Source organism: Trachypithecus francoisi, unplaced genomic scaffold (genome assembly GCF_009764315.1).
Source record: "Trachypithecus francoisi isolate TF-2019V2 unplaced genomic scaffold, Tfra_2.0 Lachesis_group18, whole genome shotgun sequence".
Taxonomy (NCBI): domain Eukaryota; kingdom Metazoa; phylum Chordata; class Mammalia; order Primates; family Cercopithecidae; genus Trachypithecus; species Trachypithecus francoisi.
Window position 1 is genome coordinate 17331103 of NW_022681463.1, and position 26291 is coordinate 17357393.

The window sequence follows — 26291 nt, forward strand, 5'->3', positions numbered from 1 at the left end:
GTATGCAGGGTCATAAGAACTTCTGATCAATTATCTTTTTAAAAATGGCTTTGTTCCCATGTGAGTGGATCCTCCCCTACACTCTATCCTTTGTTCTATCCGATCCATTGTCAACACCCACATTATCAATGCATTCTAAATTCAGAGTTGATGGGGCAAGATCTCCACTTTATTCGTCAAAATTGTCTTGGCTACTGCAGGCCCTATGTTCTTTCAGAAGAATTTCTTTTTTTTTTTTTTTTTTTGAGACGGAGTCTCGCTCTGTCGCCCAGGCTGGAGTGCAGTGGCCGGATCTCAGCTCACTGCAAGCTCCGCCTCCCGGGTTTACGCCATTCTCTCGCCTCAGCCTCCCGAGTAGCTGGGACTACAGGCGCCCGCCATCTCGCCCGGCTAATTTTTTGTATTTTTTTAGTAGAGACGGGGTTTCACCGTGTTAGCCAGGATGGTCTCGATCTCCTGACCTCGTGATCCGCCCGTCTCGGCCTCCCAAAGTGCTGGGATTACAGGCTTGAGCCACCGCGCCCGGCCAGAAGAATTTCAGGATCGTTCTATCATAACCCTAGATTAATTTGAGAACTGATACTTCGTTCTTCTATTAAGTCTTTCAATATGTTATTCAACATTCTCCATGTAAGTCTTATATACCTTTTGATTTATTCCCAGTTACAACTCATGCCTATAAAATTTTCTAAGTGATTACTATGTATAACGGAACACTTACAATAAAACGCTCTCATATCTAAGGATCTTGCTTAACCCTTTGATTAGCAGTTTATCTGTTTAGTCTTTAAAATTTTTTGTAGACGATAAACTCATAGCCTACAAATAAGCAATATTTTTGTTTCTAATTCTTTTTTTTTTGAGACAGGTTTCGCTCTTGTTGCCCAAGCTGAAGTGCAATGGTGCAATCTGGGATCAATGCAACCTCTGCCTCCTGGGTTCAAGCAATTCTCCTGCCTCAGACTCCTGAGTAGCTGGGATTACAGGCGTGCACCATCACACCTAGCTCATTTTTTGTGTTTTTAGTAGAAACGGGGTTTTAGCATGTTAGCCAGCCTGGTCTCGAACTCCTGACCTCAGGTGATCTGCCTGCCTCAGCCTCCCAAAGTGCTGGGATTACAGGCATGAGCCACCGCACCCATCCATTGTTTCTAATTCTTTTTATCTCTTAATGCATCAGCTGGGGCAGTCAGTACAACACGAACAGTGATAAAGGAGATATTTTTCTTGTTCCTGACTTTAATGGGAATGTTTCTAAAATTCCAACCACTACCTCAGTGTAAGACAAAAGGTAGGTACCACTACGAAATAAATCTGGTGATGTATATACCCTCTAAATTAAGTGTTCAAGTACTCATTAGCTCATTAAGAAATGGCTAGGCCAGAAAATGATCAGGTTAGTTCTCAAGTCCTTATCCCAGCACAATGAAACTTTAAAGTAGTATTTCCATAGCACAATAGCCATTTAAGTTTCTGCTGCAATGAGGGCCTATAAAACAAAAGCAATGTAATATAGTGAACAGAGCCACGACTAGATGTTAGACCTTGTTCTAATCCTATCTTCACTGGTAAGTACCACATTATTTTGGTTTGCAGTTCGCTACTGTATATCTATATATCCCTGCTGAATTGTTTTTGACTGTATTAACTGTGCCCAATATTTAACATATAAATGATAGAGTCTGTCACGGTTCACTCTAGAAATGTTATTTTTAACACTAGATTTCAAGGTGCCTGCAAAGTCTTAAAGGCATAACCACAATGTGGGGCTCCATGCTTGCATGTATTGAGATGCATTTTCCCAAATTCATCTGATTCTAAAAGGATATTCATTATATTCTCAACAATCTGAGAAATTACACAACCCTCAGCAAATTTATCCAAAAATTTGGCGACATTACACATAAACTATCTGAAGACCGTTGACTTACTAGTCTGTGCAACAATATTGGTATGTTTTCTTAACATAGCAGCTGCAGTCTCGGAGAGGGTGACAATCACTTCAAGGGCAAGCTGGCGTTGCATATTGTTGAGGCTAGTGTCTCCACACAACTACAAAGAAGACATATTTGTATACATTTAATAGTTTAGATTAGTCCCTGCAAATAACAAACAGAACGTTTACTAACGTACTTAATTTACCTTTAGACTTAGCTGTAGAGTTGCTTCCAAGTGAGGACGCAAATACTTTGGAACAGTATCTGCAATCTCAACAAGGGATTTTAGGACAGAATCATCATTCTGGTAGCACGAGTCATTTACAGCCTAGAAAAGATGAAATAGAAAGTCTGTGTTGAAGATTCACTTTATGATGCTTCCTTAGCCAAAACATTCCTAAGATGCTGACAATATTACTAAACTATTTTTCACTAAGTAATTTAACAATCTATATTATGCAAATGTTCTACCTGCAAGCACATGTATACCTTCCTTTCGATGGATGTTAACTAGAAACATACAAAACAGACTTACATTTAAGTCAAAATGAAAATCAGTGAAACTATAATAACCATTACAATACTTAAGGCTGCCAAGGAATTACTTTTTTATAACCAGGAGTTCCTTTCCTTTGTCCTTTTATTTTTTCAGCAATAAGGTCTTGCTCTGTCGCCCAGGCTGGAGTATGGTGGCACGATCACAGCTCACAGTGATCGAACTCTTGTGCCTCAGACTCCTGAGGAGCCAGGACCCCATGTGTGGCCATGACACCCGGCTCTTCTGTCCTTTCTTATATCCATGTCCTAGTTGTTTTCATACGCACAGTAAGTACTAGAACCTATAAAGTGTCCAATATTACCCATTTTATTTATCTTGGATGTTAAGTCTGGTCACTGTGGTATTAAAGTATGCATTTTGTGTTTCAGAATAACAACTGAAATTTCAGAATAACAACTCTTTTTTTTTTTTTTTGAGACGGAGTCTTGCTCTGTCGCCCGGGCTGGAGTGCAGTGGCCGGATCTCAGCTCACTGCAAGCTCTGCCTCCCAGGTTTACGCCATTCTCCTGCCTCAGCCTCCCATGTAGCTGGAACTACAGGCGCCTGCCACCTCGCCCAGCTAGTTTTTTGTATTTCTGAGTAGAGACGGGGTTTCACCGTGTTAGCCAGGATGGTCTCGATCTCCTGACCTCGTGATCCGCCTGTCTCAGCCTCCCCAAGTGCTGGGATTACAGGTTTGAGCCACCGAGCCCGGCCCAGAATAACAACTCTTAAAAGTTGTGGTAAACATTTTAACTTACTCTAAATCCAGAGGAAGAAAACCGGGATGAGATTTCAAAAGTAACTAGAGATTTCAGATAATAAACTACTAAAGCAATAATATGCTATAGTTAATGTTCTGTCACGAAACTATCTTTTAATTGTGATCGCCTGGGGAGAGAAGTTTCACTAAATCCTTTAAATAAACTTTTATCATGTGGAAACCTTCAATTTTAGCTCCTCTAAATCCTCTCTAACTCAGTGGTTCTCAAGGGGAATGGTTTTTCACCCAGGAGATATTTCCTGATGGTCACACGGTTGAGGATGGGCAAAGGCCATGGATACTAAATGTCCTGACCTGAGACACGAGCACAAGGGACTTACATGATCTTCTCATTATGCATTTCACATCTGTACAAACCCCAGACATTTACAAAAAAGGAAAAACTCTTTATAATGATCTGAACCTAGAGCCTAACTCACAAATTATGTTTTGCCTGGTTTTAACAACTGTTATCCCCCCTCCAATGTAACTACTGTATCAATCAAGAACGGATACATACAGGTGGAACATCCCAAATCCAAAATGCTCTGAAATCCTCAACTTTTTGAACACAGACACGTCACTCAAAGGAAATGCGCATTTGAGTATTTCGGATTTCTGACTTGAGATGCTCAACTGGTAAGTATAACACAAATACACAGTGTTTCAAAATTTGAAAAAATTTTGAGATCCGAAACACTTCTATTCCCAAGCATTCTGAATAAGAGACACTCAGTCTCTACATTGCTTTGTTCAGAACCTTACTATTTTAAGAAATCTTATCACCAATTCTAATGGGAACTGTGGTGTTTGACTTACCAACATCTTTGTTATCAGCCCAGTTTTAGCTATTACATTTGTATAGATCACTTGGAAACCACCTAGTCTATTATGTCTTTTAGTGTAGTCTTGTCTGACCATTTACATAGAAGAAAAGCAAGCCATTTTATTATATGTTTTCTTTGTAGTTCTTTATATTTAGTTAAGGCCATATATATATTCTAAAAAATTGTGCACATATATGTTACATTACTTATGCATTTCATCTTTAGAAGAGTATATGAAAAATTACTAAAAATTGTCATAAAAAACGAGTTTGGAGGCTGACAAGGTTGGGAACCACCAACTTGTACAATCTTTTAAATTTTATTTTAATTAAATTTTTTTCCCCCAGGAACATAGATTCAAGTTGCCCTGAATATATACTCTATCTTGTCTAATCTTATTTTGCTTTCTGATTAAAGCAGAAAGTATCCTTAAAACATTAACATCCTTAATGATAATGTGAATTAACTATAAACTTACATTATAATACAAACTATTACACACCCTGTAGTTAACAGTAGTTTCTCCTTATGTAAAACGGGCCTTAAATCTCACAGGTTATTTGACTGATTTAACGGAAATAATCTACATGACCATATATCCAATAATAAGCATATAACTGCTTACACCATTTACTTTACAGGAAAATTTTATAACTATAAATATTTAAGAGACTAAAAACGTTTTTCAAAGTCAGTAGCCATAAGCTCAATGGAGACTGAGATCTGCATGTTTTGTTCACTCTTGTATCCCTAGTGCCAGAACATAATAGGCAGTAAGAATTTATTGCATAAATGATTGAATGCATTAAAGAACCAAGTAAGATATAATTATGATTTATTCTATATTGTTTTCATACCTGTAGAAATCCTGGTAGCAAGTCTGCAAAATGTTTGAACAGAGCAACATTATGCTCATTTGCAAGTATAAATGCAGCTGTAGCTCTAGCAGATAAAGTTCTAATCTAAAATGAAGAGGAAAAAATGTCAAGCCTGAGAAATTTTTGATAAACACAAATTCAAGCTTTCTTATTCAAGATCAAATTATTCTTTATCAGTAAAACTGGTGTTTACATTTTAAAGTATAAAAGTAAAAACCTCCTAATATACTAATTTCTTTCACAAATCAGATTAAAATAGATGGCAACATTAATATGATTGAAATTATTTACCGACGGGTGTTCCTGATCTTGCATACACTGAACTAACATCCGTTTGATGACGTCTAAATAGTGCTGCTGCTGGTTCCCAAAAATTCCAGGGAAGTTCCTAAAAGGTAATCCAAACATTCTTTAAAAGCTACATTATATTAATATCTTGGTAAAGTATGAGCTAGAATCTCTAATGAACTGTTTGTTTACCTGACTCAGTACGCATTAATCCATAGGTTGAACATCATCTACCCATTTTCTAAGCAATCCTGTTTTTGGGTTAAGTGAATGAAAACATACTGGAGAAGTCTGGGCTGGGAGTAGAGGCTACTCAACAGCCCATTCCCAGCTACATGCTTTTATCCTTATTACTCTGTCTCAGTCGAAAGCTGACCTGGAGTGCAGGATGGGACAAGAGCAACCACAGGTTTTCAGATGAAAACTACAGTAACTATGCTCTCTGACCATCTGCATTCTCTAATCTGAATTACTGATATTAACAAAGATACATAAGACAACTAAAGTAGAAAATGATATAATGCCTAAAATGTGTATGATCTTGATCACATTTTAGGTGTAGTAGAAAAATATAACACAGTGGGGCAAAGAATAATCACTTAATTCTAAACTTAGACTATTTGCTTATAAATATACAGGTTTGTTAAAATATTATAAAATTTGGTCACAGAAGATCCAGAAAACATAATAGGATTCACCTGCATTCTCCTTCTCCTCTTCAAGACACCATTAGTAATGTGGTTTTCGAAAAGCTACATTCAGTATTGTGTTAATCTCCAAATAAATGAAACTGTTCAATAAAACTTTCAGAATCATAAAAGACAAAGAGAAAGCAAGCAAGCTGTAGAGAACCTTTGTGTACAAAAAAGATCACAACATGAAATCAAAGGCCCTTTAAAAAAATTTTTGCTTCCAATACAAATACAAACAAAGCTTATGTAAAGGCATTATTTTCATTTTAAGTATCAAGTTAAATTAGGCTAAAATAATCAATTAAAAGGTGTTTAGGGTATTCATGAAATCAAATGTCTCAAAAAACTAGATGAATGTATATACCAGAAAATGTGAAGGGCAGCTTCCCGCAGTCCCACATTTTGAGAGCTGACTGAATCAAAAAGGAACTTCAAACCTTCAGGCCACTGGTTATTGCCATCTTCATCTAAAAGTAAAGAAATCCAGACATAAAGTGTGTAAGTCAGAACTTCAATATTCTAGGAGTAAATCCTTTCATTTCATAAGCCTCATTCAAAACATGGAGTAGTGAAAAATGTCACTTTTGCTATTTTTAAAAACTGCATAACATTCTGTCCTTTAGCCATAAAAATGGCTTCATAATTTTGTTTAAAAAAAAACCCAACAAACCAACAAACCAAACAACTCTGTATTTGGGTTAATCAGGTATATCAGCAGAGGTTTTTTTTTGAGATGGAGTTTTGCTCTTTTACCCAGGCTGCAGTGCAATGGCATGATCTTGGCTCACTGCAACCTCCACCTCCAGGGTTCAAGCAATTCTCCTACCTCGGCCTTCCGAGTAGCTGGGATTACAGGCGCCTGACACCATGCCTGGCTAATTTTTGTATTTTCAGTAGAGACGAGGTTTTGCCATGTCGGCCAGGCTGGTCTCAAACTCCTGACCTTGGGTGATCCAACTGCCTCTGCCTCCCAAAGTACTAGGATTACACGCATGAGCCACCGTGCCTGGCCCGCAGAGGTTATTTCTAAGGAGTGGAATTTGAAGAGAAGGCAGCACTTTTACCTGTACAAATATCTGATTGCTTGACTCCTTTATATACACCATTGTCATTAAAGAGTTGAAAAAGTAGGCAAAGCTAGTATTTGGTGGCAAGGTCTTGAAATCAAAGTAACAATGACTTTGGAACCTGAGAAGACATCAGGGTTAGAATCTCAGGACTCACACAGGGTGCTCACACGTTGCAGTTTGGTGCAAATAGTGCCAGAGGACGTTATTAATATGCTTACTATTTAACAAGATTAAGAGATTTTAAATAATACTTTATAATAAAAATGAGTGACCACAAAAATCTACGGTGCCATTTATGAGACTATGGTTATATTGCCGCAAAGACCGTAAGAGTTACACAACTCACAAAGGAATTACAGATGTTTTCTTTTTCAACTTCCCCCCATATTTGAACTCTTGTGAAATGACAAGTGTGCTGCTAAGCTGACATTAAATGTCTCTTCAACCTAAAGATGATACTTTGAGGGGAAATAAAATAGTAGCTTAAAAAAAAATCTATGAGAGCACTTTGAACACTTTGGAAAGGTTTGCACTGTCAAGTGTTTCTGAATGAGAAATGATGTCACCTATAAAAATTCGTATCTGCATACTTAAAACTGGAAAGTAGAATTTTCTAAACAATTTAAAAATATTCAAAATTAGGGCCAGGTGCTATGGCTCATGCCTATAATCTCAGCACTTAGGGAGGCCAAGGTGGGCAGACCATTTGAGGTTAGGCATTCGAGACTAGCCTGACCAACAGGGTGAAACCCAGTTGGCACCATCTCTACTAAAAAAATACAAAAATTGCTGGGCGTATAGGAGGCTGAGGCAGGAGAACCACTTGAACTCGGGAGGTGGAGGCTGCAGTAAGCCGTGATCACACCACTGCACTCAAGCCGGGGCAACAGAGCAAAACTGTCTAAAAAAATTAATTTGAACTCATCTAAAATATAAAGAATTGACATATTCCCCATTAGTTTCTAAGAAATGCTTGATATAAGAAAGGATACAATCTGCTAGCTGAATTGAACGAGAACTTACTGCATTACTGGTTGATGAGATTTTAAAATTAGTGTCATAATGTACTAAGCTCAATCAATAATAATGTCCCATTTAACCTTGATCTTCAACTATTAAAAATGTCATCTAAACAAGCTGCGCTTACAAACACACTTATAAATGCCTGTCCAGAAAAAAAAAAAGAAAGCAGTGGCCACACTCTCTTCTACGAGCAGGAAGTACGAAGATGAGTGGGACAAAACCTGAGACACCATGGAAGCTGTCATGGCCCTGGAGAAGAACTTGAACCAGGAGCCAGGCCCTTTTGGATCTTCATGCCCTGGGTTCTGCCTGCACAGATTCCCATCTCTGTGACTTCTTGGAGAGCCACTTCCTAGATGAGGAAGTGAAACTCATTAAGATGGGTGACCATGTGACCAACCTCCACAGGCTAGCTGGCTCCTAGGTTGAGCTGGGCAAGTGTCTCTTCAAAAGGCTCATCATTAAACAACACTAAAAGCCCAGGAACCTCTGAGGGTCCCCCTCAAACTATCAGGGCTTCTGCCTGAGCCTCTCTCCCTCCAGCCACCACGCTGGAGACCTCTCCCAAGCCCTAGACCAAATGGAAATAAAGCTTTTTGCGCAAGATAAAAAAGTAGCATGTTCAATTACATTATTATTATTTTTAGTTGGCCAAAAAGGATTTTTACCTTTAGTAAAATGCATTTTATGTTTGCCTTTTACCTGACTTAAAAAAATATTTTTTGGGCATTAAAAATGTACATAGTAGGCTGGGCGCAGTGGCTCACGCCTATAATCCTATCACTTTGGAAGGCCGAGATGAACAGATCACCTAAGGTCGGGAGTTCCAGACCAGCCTGATCAACATGGAGAAACCCTAAAAATACAAAAAAAAATTAGCCGGGCGTGGTGGCGCATGCCACCAGCTAATTCCAGCTACTCAGGAGGCTGAGGCAGGAAAATCACTTGAACCTGGGAGGCAGAGGTTGTGGTGAGCCAAGATCGCACCATTGCACTCCAGCCTGGGCAATAAGAGTGAAACTCTGTCTCTTAAAAAAAAAAAAAAAAAAAAAAGACATAGTATAGCTGCATAACAGTATATGTATATTTATCATCATATATGTACAACAGCAAAAGCACTGGAGTCACTGATTTTTAGTTCAAATGGCAAGTTTAATGTACAAAGTAGGTTATACTATTAATTAGCCTGTGCTTCTAAAACATTACAGATTTAGGAGGAAATATAACTGCCAATTTTCAAGCAAATTACAAAACTACTTTTCCACATGGATTTTTTTTTTTTATTTTGAGACAGAATCTTGCTTTGTTGCCCAGGCTGGAGTGCAGTAGCGTGATCACGGCTTAATGCAGTCTCCAGCTTCTAGGGCTCAGGTGATCTCCAATCTCAGCCTCCCAAGTAACTGAGACTACAGGTGCACACCATCACGCCCACTAATTTTTTGTAGAGATGGGGTTTTGCCATGTTGCCCAGGCTCGTCTTGAACTGTTGGACCCAAGCGATGTGCCCATCTTGGCCTCCTGAAGTGCTGAGATTACAGACGTGAGCCACTGTGCCTAGCCTCATATGGGTAATTTGAATACCAACAGGTAAGTCCTATGACTGGATTTCACAAACATCTATCTGTAATCTCTGGCTCTAAATGCAAAATCCACAAGCACACTCATTTTAAATAGAATAAATGCTACTCAGGTACTTATGAGTCTTACTCGAAAAGATTCCACTAAAAAAAAAAAAAAGGAAGGATATACCCATGTTTTTGGTAACATGAGTGCACCTGCATACACACCTATTAAATTCCTGGCCAGTTCTGCCGCAATATCACAAACTTTTTTCCTCATGCTAGATTGTGTTTCCATCTGAATAATCATGAGTAGCTCACTCTTGATGGCAGTCTGAACATCAGAGGGAAGTGCTGGATAGACTTCATCAAATGCAGAGGACAAGAGACGTCTTAGGAGAACGGCGGCCATTTGTCTAGCCTATAAATAGATAACATTGTTAATAACTAGATTCACTCTGCCACTGATGTATTTCACTGTTGTATTTTTATATTTCAAAAGTGCCTTGCTAATTTTCTAAAGACGTAAATATATAACTATTTCTAATTACATTATCTATTATATGAACTTATTTTCTTAGTGCCACAAAATAAGCCATTTGTACTCAAGGTGAGGAGAACTCCTAATCACATTACAATTCAATTAGGAACACATATCTTAGCAATGATAAACCTGTCTTTAATCCCTATTTTTAACACATTATTTGGGAGAAAAACAAATCTTAAATTGTAAACCCTATAATGAATGCTCTTTTCCTACCTTTCTGTCTGGCCTCATTCTAGAATATCAAGTGCCTTTCCCACCCAACCTTAGGTTCCCAGCCTGACCTAACTTGTTACATAACTGCCCTTTGATAACATCTTAGATAAAATGCTTCTTTCATGCAAACAAACATTACAAGTTCCCAATACCTAAAAAGTGCTAATCCATCTCAACATGTGTATTCTTGGATTTTCATTTTCAAATCTGTGTAATTAAGTTTGGCATTTTCTGTATAACATTTCTTGAGATTATCAAAAGAAAAGCTAAGACAAATGACATACTCAAATTTTATCAAATCGAACCAACAAACTATTGGGAATATTGAACCTAATCTTTCCTGCTCTTGATTTCTCCAAGCTGATGTTACTCATTATCACTATAATTACTTTGGGAATTTGACCAACCAAAAATGTTAAGCTATACAAATAAAATTGACAATTTTTTTTTCCTCCACTACTTTTCACTGAGAAATCTTTTTATTGAAACATTTATGGTAGGTAGAAACCTTTACAAATATTTAACATGTTCTAGAAATAATTCAAAGTGGTTACAATTCTTATAAAAGTGGTTAAAACTCATGTGCAATTCTTCCCACACATATACCAAAAACTATAAAGACACAATCAAGATGCTGTCACTAATTTACAACAATCATCTAATTCTTAAATCAAGTTAAGATTTAAATAAGGCTTAATACAAGTTTTTAAAAATAAAATTCAGTAATTTTCATTATTATTCTTGGCTTTAAATTCTGTTTACTAGCTAACTTGCACTAATCTTCAAGAATTAAAACAGTCATCTGTTTTTAGTGATAGAAGTCACCCTATATAGGGTTCTTCACATTTGACATCCATTTTGAGTTACAGAAAAAAACATGCTACAAAAGCAAAAAAGCACCTCTTGTCATCTAGGAAAAAAAACCTGGGATACTTTTATATGGCTTTTAAAGTGGTTGAGAGAACATGAAGTTGCTAGTCTAAACTGATTGACTATTCATCTGCTTAGAGAAAATTGATTGACTGGAAGAAGTCAGGTGAAACATAATGTAAAAGTTTGGCATGACTTATTTCCATCAAGGATAAGCATTTGACATATAGTTTGACTGCTAGCAAAAAATTCTCACACTATGAACTCTAAATGTAATGTTTTGTAGGTAGAACAGTTTTCTAGACTTGGGTATTTTTATACCTTTTCCAAAGTAAACATATTCAATGGCATTCAATATTTATGAGGATATTAACTTATAAGTGGGGGTGGGGGGAAGAAAATTAGCTACGAAATGCCTCAATTAGAAGTATGAAACTATAAAATCCTAGAAAACGGCCTGTTTTTACCATAGGGAAAAATAATTCTTAAAATGAAAACAAATTTGAATTTGGTACAGGAAGTAGGTAATTAGTTAAAAACCATGATTCTAATAAAATATTCTAGAAAATGTCTCCACTCCTAAGTATACCTTTAGCACATACACTTCATCTAGAGATGGTTATAAGCATAAATTTTTAAAGATTGGAAAAAAATGTTTTTTCAAAAACATTGATAACACATCAAAACACTGAACTAATTTACTTCTTCAGAATAAATTGTTTCAAGGAAAGACTTTTAGCTGCAAAAAGCACTTCAAATAGGCTGGGTGTGGTGGATCATGTCTGTAATCCCAGCACTTTGGGAGGCTGACGGGGGTGGATCACTTGAGGTGAGGAGTTCGAGACCAGCCTGGCCAACATGGTGAAACCCCGTCTCTACTAAAAACACAAAAATTAACCAGGCGTGGTGGCACAGGCTTGTAATCCCAGTTACTCGGGAGGCTGAGGCAGGAGAATTGCTTGAACCCAGGAGGCAGAGGTTGCAGTGAGCCGAGATGGTGCCAGTGCACTCAAGCCTGGGCAACAGAGTAAAACTCCATCTCAAAATCAATCAATCAAATCAAATCACTTTAATTTAATAATTCTTATGCAATTTATAAAACCATTAACCTTCATCTACCCTAGACACATTATCTTATATGGAAAAAAGGCAATTATCATTAATAAAAAGTACTTAAACAAATTACATTATAACTCCTAGGTAGCTTTTAGTAAATAATAAGTACAAAGTTCTAGTAAAGTCTATGTGGTAAATCACAATTCTCATTCCTACTACGATCATCATCTTATTTTCTAAGAATTTAATAGTCACAAATATTAAGGTAGTACCTCTTCAGCAGCTGTTGTATTTCTGATGGCTTGTAAGAGGAATGTGATCTTTGACTGGCCTGGGATATTCTCATAGGTTTCCTGCGTGGGAAGAAAAAAATGGTTAGGAAAGAATGTTAGAAAACTTCATGAGTAAATCAATGAAAGAAATGAAGAGCGGGAAGGATGCACGAGAAATTTATTTAGTCTAGGTCTGGTGTTAACACCTTCTGTGACATGAAATACACTTCAGATATGTTAGGGAAGAGAAGATGTCCAAAGGGTTGTTATCAAGTTCCTTTCTACCTATATCTCTTTAACAAATGTCTCTAATGTGTGTGCATGTTTTCCCAACTTATGATTCCTGGTTAACAAAACTCAAGGTCTAAGAGGGCCAAAAAATTGCCAAATGCGACTTAAGCCATTGTGCTGCAAATATTAGTACTCACTTAAAATCACCTTACATCATGAGAAACCGTTTTGTTAACATTTTTTAGACTGGATGATGTACAACTGGTTCAAATTACCACTACTTAGAGTGGGGGGCATCACACCTAGAAATAAGTCAGAGAAACAAAGTATTCAAATCCTTTATGCTACATTTTCTTCCAAGCAAGGATCATACTAAAACCATACTACATAGATAAATGAATGTGGTCAGGATAAATTTGGCCAGGGGGCTTTAATGTCTTTTGTACATCTATCAGCAACAGATTTGTGACTCAGGACACTCTATCCTCTGTTAATAATGTAAAATCACAACAATTTGGTTAACAACAAAAAGTTGACACCAATTAAGAGAGAGATGATCAGAATGGATTAAAAAACAAGAACCAACTATATGCTGTCCAGAGAAGTGCAGATTTATATGCAAGAATTCTAATTCGTTCACTGTGGAAAAGAAATCAACTTAAGTACACTTGGAATCGCTTCCTCTAAGAAGCCTCTTAGTTAATAGATAATCCATTCTTATTCAGCAATTTAGAGTTGAGTCTTATGTGGGTAACATTAATTTCTTTAGAGCCTACCTGCTCTCATTGCTACCATATCTCTACATCTATGCGGCTTCTCTGGAACAAAGTGACAAGGGAGGAAAAACAAGGCTATTTTGAATCCATATCTACCTTAAACCTTTTACTAAGCGTCCCATGGCATCCATGAGATATTAACAAATAAGGAAATAAAGGCTTATAAGTTAATGACTTGCCCAAGATCACAGACAATGAATAGCAGACAGAACTCTGGTCCTCTAAGGCCAACCATATTCAAAATCTCTCTGGTACGGAAAGCTCTGTTTCACTTCATTAAACAACCAGTTCTATTTATGCAGTGCTACAGTTTTCAAACTTTTCAAACATATCTGTCTGGGGAAGAACAGATTTTGGGGGAAAGGAGAATTCAAGATCTTCTGATAACCTCAAGCTCCCATTCTAGTAAAAAGCACATAGGATCATAACAATGCTGAAAACTGTGCCAAAACGTATTCACAGCTGAGGAGAAGATGGTCTGAATTTATTTATCCAGAAGAGATAACTTATGTAAAGCTATTCACAAGCTGAATGCAAAAATGGTTATGTACCTTTGAGACTTTTCACTTAATATTTACCTTATACCAGCAGTATAATGTTTTCATTTAAAAAGTATCTCACTGTACAATAAAAAGCACCCAGGTTAGCCACTTATACACTGGTAATGTGAACAATGTTTAACACTTAAATTTCCAGTGGTCTAAATCAAGTTTTTGCAAAAACTTCTTTTTTTTCTGAGATGGAGTCTCACTCTGTAGCCCAGGCTGGAGTGCAGTGGCGCGATTTTGGTTCACTGCAACCTCTGCTGTCCAGGTTCAAGCGATTCTCCTGCCTCAGTCTCCCGAGTAGGTGGGATTACAGGCACCTGCCACTGCACCCAGCTAATTTGTTTGTATTTTTAGTAGAGACGGGGTTTCACCATCTTGGCCAGCCTGGTCTTGAACTCCTGACCTCGTGATCCACCCGCCTCGGCCTCCCAAAGTACTGGGATTACAGGAATGAGCCACTGCGCCTGGCCCAACACTTCTTTACTAGGCTATCACTCTCAGAAAACCTAATATAAATCCTGAGGCTCCCTACTCTTGCCAGGGGGAACTGTTGGTTTGACTATGTAGACTGTTGGTCTAACTCTAGCAGACTCAACACTGGGTCAAATATTAAACTCTACTCCATAATGAATTAGAAGCCAATGGTGGGAGAGTTTAGTATGAGTGACAGATGACCTCGGCTGAGAGAGGGTTCTCTCCATCTGATACGTTCCATTGTGGTAATGCAAATATAGTGTCACATCAATACCATCACAATGGTCAAGGATAATGGTTAAACAGTCTAAGTTCCACACAGACAGGAATGGTAACTCTTTATCTTTGTATCTGAGTTCCTAGCACATCAGCGTAAAAGAATTATAAAGACTGTTTCTAATACTATTCCTAGCACTAGTCCTTAGGTTCAGTGAATGTTACCAGTGTTGTGGCAAACAAAATTTCAATTCTATCTGATTCCACCTTATACAATTTACACAATGCAAAGACTTCTACTCTGCCTCTTCCCTGCCCACGAAGAAGAAATGCTCATATGTACTCATCTCATTCCATAAATATTTATAGTGAGTCTACCTTGTATGAGGAAAAGTAAAAGAGGGGACGCATGACTTTTACCTATCAACACCCTGGTTCCTCAACAATCAGGTATATTTTTCAATGTTATCCTCTGTCTATTGAAATCTCAACAACAGGCTGGGTGTGGTGGCTCATGCCTGTAATTCCAACACTTTGGGAGATGGAAGGATCACCTGAGGCCAGGAGTTCAAGACCAGGCTGGCCAACACAGCAAGACCCCGTCTCTACAAAAAACACTCAATTAAATTCTCTATTAGAATCCATGAGGAACAAATTCTGTATGGAGAACCTTAGTAAGAAAATAAAATCTATGCATATGATTAATAAATACTTAAGCTTACGTCGTATAAAAATGTCTAGTGATAAATACCATGAATACTCTGTACTACTTGTCAACTATTTATTCAATAGTTATTGTATTCTGAGACTTAGGGACATTCACATATGTTTCTTCAAATGAGAAATATTTTCTATAAAGTTAATATCCTTACACATATTAAAAAATAGAAATAAACTATAAAGCCTACTGAATGGCGTATACGATGAAAAAAGTTTTAACTTTTTAGAGTTTTGACATCTCTTCAATGATATCAACCAAATATATAACCATATTTGAATACAAAAGAAGTCACCTTAGTCAACAGTTTGGTATTTATGTGTCAACTAAGTATTTTTATTTTGAATGAGTAAATTACAAAGATATTTACTGAGCCCTGGCCAATTTTTCAGTTCATAGAAAATATTTCTATATTTGCTGTATCAGACTTAACGCTAATTTTATTTCATTTGATTTGTTATAAAACCATTATTTCATTAGGCAAAAAAGAAAAGGGCATTACATGGCACCAGAGAACTTCTCTTAACATTTATTTTTTTGGGGGTCAAATTAGAAAATTCTGTGATACTTACTTTACATATTAATATATTCTCAGGATATACAAAGAAAGTAAAAACCTAGTATCTGAATGTTTTCACTAGGAATAAAGAGACTAAGAGAATAACAGTACTGATTTCCAATTATTCTTTATGAGAAAATGTGCTGAATGCTGATAACTATCCCCAATGTGATGTAAGTGATAAAAGATTTACAACAGGCACCAATTGGAATTCAAGCTAAACCAGACACTGGTATTTAGTACAATAGAAGAGAGATTCCCCACTAGCCTTGACAATAGAGACTTAAGCAACTGGAGAGAAGAGGGAGAATTAAACTAGCTTACTAATTACAATGCTGTTCTGCTTTGTAACACATGGAAATTTCTATTATAGGTTGGGATTAAAAACTTATTTTGGCGAAAAATTACCTCAAGAGTTAGCAGAAAGCATTAATTTTTTCTTTTTAAGCATCATCATATCCCCAAGGCAAATTGGTGCAATACATGCATATTACTTCTAGGAACAAATGCCACTTTTCAGTATTCTCCAAGTAAACCTGGGAAAGTATGCAAAGATAGGTATATACGTACTCCTGTGCATAGATAGCACTGTTTTTAAAAGAGCAGGTTACTGGAAACCACAATATTCATTTCCTAGAAGGTTGCTTATATAAATATCTATCCATATGATGTATAATCTATAGCTGACCAAAAAACTCATTTATGAGGCAATGTGAAATATACTGAGTGAAAAATTCAAGTTGCAAAATAGTGTAAATAGTATTATAAGCCCATTCAAGTAAAAAATCAATGTGTATGTTAAATTTGCAGGGAAGACTCACGAGACACTTAAAAGTGGTTACCTTTGGGAAATGGGATAAGAACCTATTCACTGTTTGAATTTTTACCCTGAACGTGTATTACATATATAATAAATAAAAACTTAATAAAGTGAATAGTTGAAAATGCCTCTTCATATAGAACAGAATTTTGGGTGTGTTTACTTCACTTAATATAAAACCTCTAAGTGTAACCAGCACATCCACCATCTATTCAAAACAAGGATTAACGCTGTTGTTTTAAAGACACCTGGAAAAGTCTTCAGGTCTGAGTTCAAAAGAGGACCTGTAGTCAATTTCATTGGCTATATGCAAAATTAATTTTTGTTCTTTAAAAATATCTGGCTGAACATCCTTCATAACTCTTCAATCGCATGGTTGCAAAAAACCCATATATAACCAGGTTTAGCGGTCAGCTAAGAAACTGGAAAGTTTCTCCCTCCCCTGGAAATATCCCATAATAATCGTGGTCTCAACGCTGACGATGTAACATCAGTCTTCCAGTGAACTTGGTAAATGAGCTTACAGATATATTTAAATTACTGTCACTTGAAAGTATCTCCACATTTTGGAGGCCAGGAACAAGAGGAGGTTTGAAAACACAGATTACGGTTATATTTAATGAAGTTGAAGACTTAAACATATGGTACTGGCCCAGTTAGACAACGGAAGTCCCACTACATCCATTTATCCCACGATTCTCTAGAGAGCAAAGAAAATTTGTCTGAAGGAAGAGCAGAGTAAGTGTATTACAAGCCCAGAGTAAGGTGGAAACTGTATAGAAAGAAACCCTAAAGGCAACTTCACAAAACTGGGGGTGGAAAGGGGTAGGGAAATCTGGCTTCTGATGTTAGGAATTAGAATGAAAAAGAACTAAATGAAAAAAGGCAGTAGGAACAAGGAAGGGCACACACTTAAAAAGAGAGGGACAGCCGGTGTGGGAAATGAGCAGGGGGTAGACGCAGGCGTGACCGGTAAGGTAGCAGCCAGGGTTTGGGAGACCCACAGCGCTAGGCTGGGTGGAGACAGCAGCTGGAAAGGCTGTGGGGGCTCCCGCTGGGAGAAAGCGGGAAAGGGGCGAGCGGGGAGCTAGGAAAGGGGGTGGCCAGCGAAGTTGGGGCCCCGGGCCCGCCCTGTACCCCACACCTGGACTGGGGCAGCGCGTCGGGACCGGTCGCACGTGGGTGCGAGCGGCGGCAGGGAGGTAACTGGTGCCGGGCGCCGCGGCAGCAATGGCCGGAAAAGCCTGGGGGCACGACCGGGAGCCGCGGGCCGCCTCACACGTGGGCTGCGCGGCCGCCGCCCGCCGGGCCCAGCCTGCGCGGCCGCCGCTGACCGGCCGAGGCCCGGCGCGGCCGGCGTCGGGAAAGGGTCGGCGCGCCGGCCAGGGCGCGGAGACGGGGGCGGTGAACTCGGTTACCTCTGCTTGTTTCCGGACCACATTGTCGGGGCTGAGCAGGTTTCCCAGGAGCAGGTAGAACTGTTGCTGCTCCGCCGCGGCCGCCGCCATTGCGCTAGGCGTGAGAGAGAAGGAGGGAGGGGAGACAGGAGCCGTGAGGCGCGCTCGCGGGCCGCGGGAGGGGCGGGGGCGGGCCCAGCGCGGGGACCGGCACCAGCGGCGGCGCGGGGCTGTTGGGGGGGCCGGGCGGGAAGGGCGGGGCAAAGGGGAAAGGGGAGGACGGGGCGGGGCCTCGCGGCCTCTCACCCCACCGCTGCCGCCGGCGCCGGCGCCTCACTGGCCCTGGGCGCAGGGGGGCGGGGCCGAGGCCGCCTCCTCGGGGGCCGCGCTGATTGGCCACGCACCCTGCGGTGTCGTCACTGGCCGCGCGCCGTGGGCCGCCGACTGTACGCGGGTGGGGTCGGCTGGCGGCTACGCAGCCGGGCCAGGGCTGGGATCGGGGTCGTGGTCGGAGTCGAGGCCTGGGCTGGGGCAGGGCTGCGTCGCGGGGACAGCGGGAGGAGCCATCCGGCGGGCCCGGCCGCGGCGAGGGGCCTGAGGCCTGGCCGGGAGGAGGGGCCAGCTCCTGAGCGCGGGAGATTTCGGCGCCGCGGGCTGGTCGGCCTACTCGCGGACCCCCGGCCCCTCCCCGCGGCCGCAGGAGCAGGCCCCACCCTTTCGGTCCTTTTCCCCCTGGGATCCAGCCCTTTACCCACATATAGGAAGGCAGTCCCTTTAGACCCACTTCCCAGGTACCTTCCACCCACAGGCTCCTCTTGCTGTCAGACCCTCCGACCTCCCCCAGGACTATGGGCTCAGGGCGCCCCTTCCTCCCGCCTCACTCGCCAGTGACTCACGCCTGGGGCTTGCGCGGAAGAGGGGTTACTCAGCCCGGGGCTCTCCCGCCAGGCCGCCTTTCCCCAGCCCGTGGTCGTCTTCGGACGTCCACGTAGCAAACATGCCTCCACCCGAGGATCTGTGACTGTTCCCTTGAATCCCTTGTTTAGGGATGCTGTTCTCGCAATGATTTGGGAACGTCAAGAGACACCTTTCTTCCTAAAGGAGCCCTGGTTTACAGGGCTGATATCTCAATCTCAGTCTAGGAACCCAGAGGTGTAATTTCAATTTCAGCATTCTAATGCGTCGATAATACACACAATGTTCTTTAACTGCTGGGGCTGCCAAAGGCAGAGAGAGGGGTGTGCAAATCAAAGGGTACTTCTGTTGAGACCCTGTTGTATCCAATACATTGGGCTAAGGGTGTCAGTGGAAGCCCCGCTCTGTCTCCTAGGCTGGAGTTCAGTGGCACAATCTCGATTCAGTGCAACCTCTGCGTCCCGGGTTCAAGCAATTCTCATGCCTCAGCCTCCCAAGTAGCTGGGATTACAGGCATGTGCCACCATGCCCAACTAACTTTTTTGTATTTTTAGTAGAAACGGGATTTCGCCATGTTGGCCCGGCTGGTCTCGAACTCCTGGCCTCGGGATAACCCCCTCCACCCCCGCCTCGGCCTCCCAAAGTGCTAGGATTACAGGCACGAGCCACCGTGCCCAGCTACGAAAACAATTCATTTCTGCCCCAAAGGGACGCTACATCTCTAGTGAGGAGGTTTCATATTGGGTGAGATGGAGAGTAGTTCTACACAGCTGGCAGTACATAGTATTTACCTTAGGGAATTTAATTTCCTGTTGGCTATTCTGCTGCAGTTCTGCTCTTTGAAAGTCAAAGCATTTGCTCTTTGGTGAATGATTTTAAATCTTGGCCACTGTGTCCAGAATCTGGGCTGAGCCCTGGGATCCACGTGCAATTGTGATGGCCAGCCAAGATTTTTTTCTAACGGATTCTAATTGATTCCTAGAGAAAATTCTCTTAGAAAGGTTTGGGCCATGACAATGATGGGTTCTCTACAGGGGGTCTGCAGACCTATCTTTGTTGAACTTCTATTTCTTAGATGTGACAAGTTTTCATTCTCATGCTACGTTATTTGTTCTAGACAAACCACTATGCACATTACTTTGGGGCAGTTTTTTTTTTTGTTTGATTTTGGGTTTTGTGTGTGTGTGTGGGTAGTTGGGGTGTCTGGATTCTGAGGAGGTTTCATCATCAGCCAAGGTTATTAAGATTTTAAGGCTGGGCATGGTGGCTCGCGCCTATAATCCCAGCACTTTGGGAGGCCGAGGTGGGCAGATCACCTGAGGTCAGGAGTTCGAGACAAGCCTGGCCAATATGGTGAAAGCACGTCTCTACCAAAAATACAAAAATTAGCCAGGTTGGTGGTGGGTGCCTGTAATCCCAGCTATTCGGGAGGCTGAGGTAGGAGAATCGCTTGAACCCGGGAGGCGGAGGTTACGGTGACCTGAGATTGCGCCATTGCACTCTAGCCTGGGTGACAGACCAAGACTCCATCTCAAAAAAAAAAAAAAAATTACAGACAAAAACAACTCATTCAAATGACTAGGTCAACAGTGAAATTTGATAAATTGCCTAGAGGCTTGCTTAGGGCATGGCCCAATCTCCAGTTACTTTTTAACACCTATTGTGGTATGTGTTTTTATTGGCAATGAGTCTGTAGATTACATATATTTGCTTAATAGTTACTAAATAATAGAAATTTCAATCAAGTTTGCAGATTTTTTTTACTGTTATTATTATTATTGTTATCGTTATTATTTTGAGACAGAGTCTCACTCTGTCGCCCAGGCTGGAGAGCAGTGGTGTGATCTTGGCTCACTGCAGCCTGCACCTCCTGGGCTCAAGCCCCTCCCACCTCAGCCCCTCCAAGTGGCTGGTCTGCAGGCACAAGCCACCACACCTGGCTAATTTTTGTAGTTTTGGTAGAGATGGGGTTTCGCCCTGTTACCCAGGCTAGTCTCAAACTCCTGAGCTCAGGTGATCCTCCTGCCTTGGCCTCCCAAAGTGCTAGGATTACAGGCCTCAGCCACCACACCTGGCCAGGAGCTTGTTTTTTTAATGAGGCAAAGCGTAAACCTAAGATTATTTCAGGCAGTCTAAAAACAAAACGATTTTGTATTAGTGGTGACATCAACTGCTAGAACACAAAATCACAGTCCAGCCTTATTTTAACATGTTAAATATCCAATTAAAAGGGAAGGAGAAGCATTTTGAGGTTAATGAATGAAGAGACCACCCACCCCCCTCCAAAAATGGGAGAAATTCCAGTAAACTTGGGGTAGATAGCAGATGTCCTGACAGTGGAGACTGGTTCTGGTGTCTAGAAAACCTCCTAGGTGGGGACTGTATTTCTGGTAGCAGGCTTGCCATTTTGGAGAGTTTATAATGCTCAGCCTTCTGGGAAGCTTACTGCACTTAGAAGCCCATTTCTCATAGAGAGTGTCCTTATAGTTTATAAGAGTATCATTTTCTTATAAGAAAATAACTCAGGGGCCGGGTGCGGTGGCTCACGCCTGTAATCCTAGCACTTTGGGAGGCAGGTGGATCCCTTGAGGTCAGGAGTTTGAGACCAGCCTGGCCAACAGGGTGAGACTCCGTCTCTACTAAAAATACAAAAAAAATTAGCTGGGTATGGTGGTGCATGGCTGTAATCCCAGCTACTTGGGAGGCTGAGGCAGGAGAATCACTTGAACCCAGGAGACAGAGGTTGCAGTGAGCCATTATCATGCCACTGCACTATAGCATGGGCAACAGAGACTCCTCTCAAAAAAAAAAAAGAAAGAAAGAAAGAAAAGAAAATAACTGAGATATTGCGTAAAGGCAGCCTGCAGCAGTATAGATTTATTTATTTCCCAAGGAGATCAAATGGTGGAAGGTAAAGAGCCTTGAACTTGAGTCTAGAGGATTTGTCTCTTTAGTCTCTTACTAGCTGTGTAACCTCGAGTGCTTAATGTCACTAAGCCTCAATTTCTCATTTATAAAATGGGGATAATAAAAAGTATAATATTATTAATCTTAAAAGTTATTCTAGCATTAACCTATAATTGGAAGTAAAGATGCAAGGATAGAAAACTTTGAGTTTTGCTCACTCCGTATTCGCTGCCATTGCTTTGGCCACATTAAAATAAAAAAACAAAAAACTGCCCCAAAGTAATGTACTTAGTGGTTTATCTTGTGAATGGCCAGCTCCTTTCCCTTGCAGTTTATTGGACTTGACATTACTTCCATTAAGTGCTGGAGGCAAATTTGCTTGGAGCATTTGCAACCCCTTAAAACGAAGTCTCAACTGGTACGTGAAATCTAGGCAGTTTAGGATTTGTGCTGTTAGGAAGTACTGCGCAGCCTGGGTGTGACCTGTGTGTAATACTGCGGGAGACAAGGCTCCTTAACTAGAGGACATCAGAATCCTCTCCTGCTACTGCTCTTAGTTTTATGGGCTCCCATGTTGATGGGCGTGTTCTGGAAATGGGAGAAAGTTGAGAAGTTAGGCTTGTAAGATCTCTGTGAAAGCTTTTCTCAACTGGGATAGAATTTGGTTTTGTCTGCCCTTTCTGGTTCGCAGAGTGCTGAATGCAAATAACATAAGATTCTCCCAAGTGAATAATCTAATTTTTTTTCAGTTGCTTCGGGTCTCTATGACTCCTCATCTTGGTATTTGTAAGCTCTTATGCTTTTGATATCACAATTTATTATGAGGGTCAATTTAGATGATTACAGATTATAAATCAAAGTGTTATAATCTGTAACTACAGCAATGTAAGCTGGTGGCATTATTATTTTTATTAATAATTAACCTGGTACAATGAAAAAGAATGCTGGCTTTGTTTTCTCATCTGTAAAATTGGAATAATAGTTCTTCATAGGAGTGTTTTGAAAGTTTGGACAATATATGTAAATTCACATAGTAGGGTGTCTGCATATGTAGACACTCAGTAATTATCTTTTATTAGTAAGATGGATTTGGGAGTTAAATGTGACCTTAAGCAAGTAATTACTCTTTTTGTTTGTTTTTTTAGAGCTGGGGCCTAGCTATATTGCCCAGGACAGTCTTGAACTCCTGGGCTCAAGCGATCCTCCCACCTCGGCCTCCCAAAGTGCTGGGATTACAGGCTTGAGCCAGCATGCCTGGCCTTAAACAAGTAATGACTCTTAAAGCTGCATCTGGTGCATAGTCATGTGCATCCCATTTGTGTTTATATAAAATCTACTTGCATATTTTCTATTAGTCTCCCAGTTGTGCAGAGTAAAATAGTATATGGAATGGATTACCGATATTCAATAGACACTTGGCTGATAAGTAAGATTTCTGACTCTAATATTGGTGTTTTCTACTGCCTAGATAAGAGCCACAGAAAAATTGGGAACGATTGAAAAATTGTTTATTGAAAATATGCTGAACTATTCACATTTTTTTCAACTGATTTTTTATCAAAACTTTCAAGTTCCTGCTCTGAAGCCGTCTGTTACATACAGTCAGTGCACCCCAGCCAGGGGCAAGTGGGACCCTATCAGTCCTAAAGGACTTGTGCACAATAGGCCCTCAGTAAATTGTGGAATGGAACACAGGTCAGGGAAATTTTGACTTGATTGTCTTCTTTTGTGCCCTGTCTTAGTTTTATATTTGAGATTCAGTGGATATCTGCAGGTGGAGGGACTGATTTTAGGGAGGCTGGGAGCAGAGGCTCCAGAGCCGGCCAATGTGCAAGTTCAAATGATAGCTTCACAACCTACATGCTGTGTGATCTTGCCCAAGTTAACCTTCCTCAAGCCCAGTTTCCTCTTCTCTGAAGTGGGCGTAATAGAAGTATTTTTTACTACTGATTAAAATACCTGGCAGTTGTGCCGGGCACAGAGTAAATGCTGAATAAATAGTGGCTTTCATTGCTAATACAGATTGCAACCTCTAAAATTTGTAACTTTAATTTTGATTGGACATCTACCTGTTAGACTATTGAATTTTTATGTTTCCATTATATAAGTGATCATGTTAGAGGAATGCATAATAATTGTGGTTAAGAAAAAGATCAAGTTTGATTTGATTATCACAGAGCATTTAAAGGCTCTTTCCGGCTTTCAGTGCCACAGTTGCAATGCCCATTATGGTATCCACTAGCCATTATGACTGTTGACCAATTGAAATATGGCATGTTCGAGCTGAGATATGCTTTTTTTTTTTGAGATGGAGTCCTACTCTGTCGCCCAGGCTGGAGTGCAGTGACACGATCTCGGCTCACTGCAACCTCTGCCTCCTGGGTTCAAACGATTCTCCTGCCTCAGCCTCCTAAGTAGCTGGGATTACAGGCGCCCGCCACCATGCCCGGCTAATTTTTTTTTTAATTTTTAGTAGAGATGGGGGTTCACCATCTTGGCCAGCCTTGTCTCGAACTCCTGACTTTGCAATCCACATGCCTCAGCCTCCCAAAGTGCTGGGATTACAGGTATGAGCCTCTGTGCCTGGCCTGAGATATACTTTAAGTGTAAAATACACAGTAAATTTCAAAGACTTAGTAGGAAATTAGGAATAACAATTTTATATTGGTCACATGTAGAAATGTTAATATATTGGGTTAAATAAAATATATTAGTTATATTTATTAATAAACTTGTTAAATGTATTAATTTCATCTTTTTTTTTACTTGTTAAAATATGGCTACTAGAAACTTTAAAATTGCATATGTGATTTGTATTTGTGGCTAGTATTATATTTCGATTGGGCAGTGCTTTGCTACAGAATAAAATAGCCAACTAGCTACACATAGGTGTCCTACATGCTTTGTACATTGACATTTAGGAAGTGACTTTTGGGTGGGTGTGATGACTCACACCTGTAATCCCAGCACTTTGGGAGGCTGAGGTGGGAGGATTGCCTGAGGCCAGGAGTTCGAGACCAGCCTGGGCAACATGGCGAGAATTTGTCTCTTTAAAAACAAAAACAAAAACAAAAACAGGAAATGACTTTTCCCCAGGTGAAATCATTTACCTTACTGTGTTTTCTGTTGCTTCCAGTTTTCCAACTTGATCCTCAAGCATTTGAAGACATGGTACAGTACTTTCTGAGTAGTGTTCCTTGCTTAGGAATTTCTTTCCTCTGCTGGTTTGACAGAAAAAGAATGGCAGACCATTAGACGCTACTTAATTTTGAAGATGATATTCTTAAAAATCAAATCTGATTTTGAATAATAAATCCTTGTAAGTTAAATCAAAGACTGGTTAAGAGTTGGAGAAAACAAAAGTATCTTTTGTTTTCTTGATGTTAATTGTTTTCATTTAACAGTGGTAAGTGGATTTTTAAACATCATTTGTTGCATTTTAAAACCTGAAATAAAAATATACTTAGCAGAGGCCGGATGCGGTGGCTCTCGCCTGTAATCCCAACACTTTGTGAGGCCGAGGCGGGTGGATCACGAGGTCAAGAGATCAAGAACATCCTGGCTAACATGGTGAAACCCCGTTTCTACTAAAAATACAAAAAAAATTACCCCGGTGTGGAGGTGGGCGCCTGTAGTCCCAGCTACTCTGGAGGCTGAGGCAGGAAAATGGTGTGAACTGGGAGGCGGAGCTTGAAGTGAGCTGAGATGGTGCCACTGCACTCCAGCCTGGGCGACAGAGCAAGACTCCGTCTCAAAAAAAAAAATAATATATATATACACACACACACACATATATATGTGTGTATATGTACACATATATGTATATAAAAGTGTGTGTATATATATATACTTAGCAGAAATATTTCATTTCTAAGTTAAATGTTTTTTCTTAGAACACAAATAGGTTGAAAGTAAAAGGATAGAAAAAGATACACCATGCAAACAGTATTCAAAAGCAGATACACAGCCTGGACAACATAGTGAAAACCTGTCTCTACTAAAAATACAAATGTTGCTAGTTGTAGTGGCAGGCACCTGTAATCCCAGCACTTTGGGAGGCCGGGGGTGGGTGGATCACTTGAGGTTGGGAGTTTAAGACCAGTCTGTCCAACATGGTGAAATCCTGTCTCTACTAAAAATACAAACATTAGTTAGCTGGGCGTAGTGGCAGGCGACTGTACTCTCAGCTACTCGGGA

At 40.3% G+C, this 26291-nt stretch overlaps 1 protein-coding gene across 4 annotated transcripts in view; it reads right to left on the bottom strand.

Moving 5' to 3' along the window:
• Positions 1–26291, bottom strand: part of IPO5 (importin 5) — a 72779-nt gene that overhangs the window by 32301 nt on the left and 14187 nt on the right. The window contains exons 3-11 of one of the 4 annotated variants that reach the window (XM_033177393.1): positions 25205–25315; positions 18294–18387; positions 12534–12614; positions 9804–9996; positions 6288–6390; positions 5235–5331; positions 4923–5027; positions 2143–2265; positions 1932–2052 (exon numbers count right to left, since the gene is read on the bottom strand). In XM_033177393.1, the coding sequence (XP_033033284.1) occupies positions 1932–2052; positions 2143–2265; positions 4923–5027; positions 5235–5331; positions 6288–6390; positions 9804–9996; positions 12534–12614; positions 18294–18387; positions 25205–25254 (967 nt within the window). In that variant the 5' untranslated portion in view covers positions 25255–25315. Of the gene's footprint in view, positions 1–1931; positions 2053–2142; positions 2266–4922; positions 5028–5234; positions 5332–6287; positions 6391–9803; positions 9997–12533; positions 12615–12961; positions 12985–18293; positions 18603–25204; positions 25316–26291 lie in introns of those variants that run through there. The other 3 variants (XM_033177394.1, XM_033177395.1, XM_033177396.1) reach the window with 3 other exon arrangements.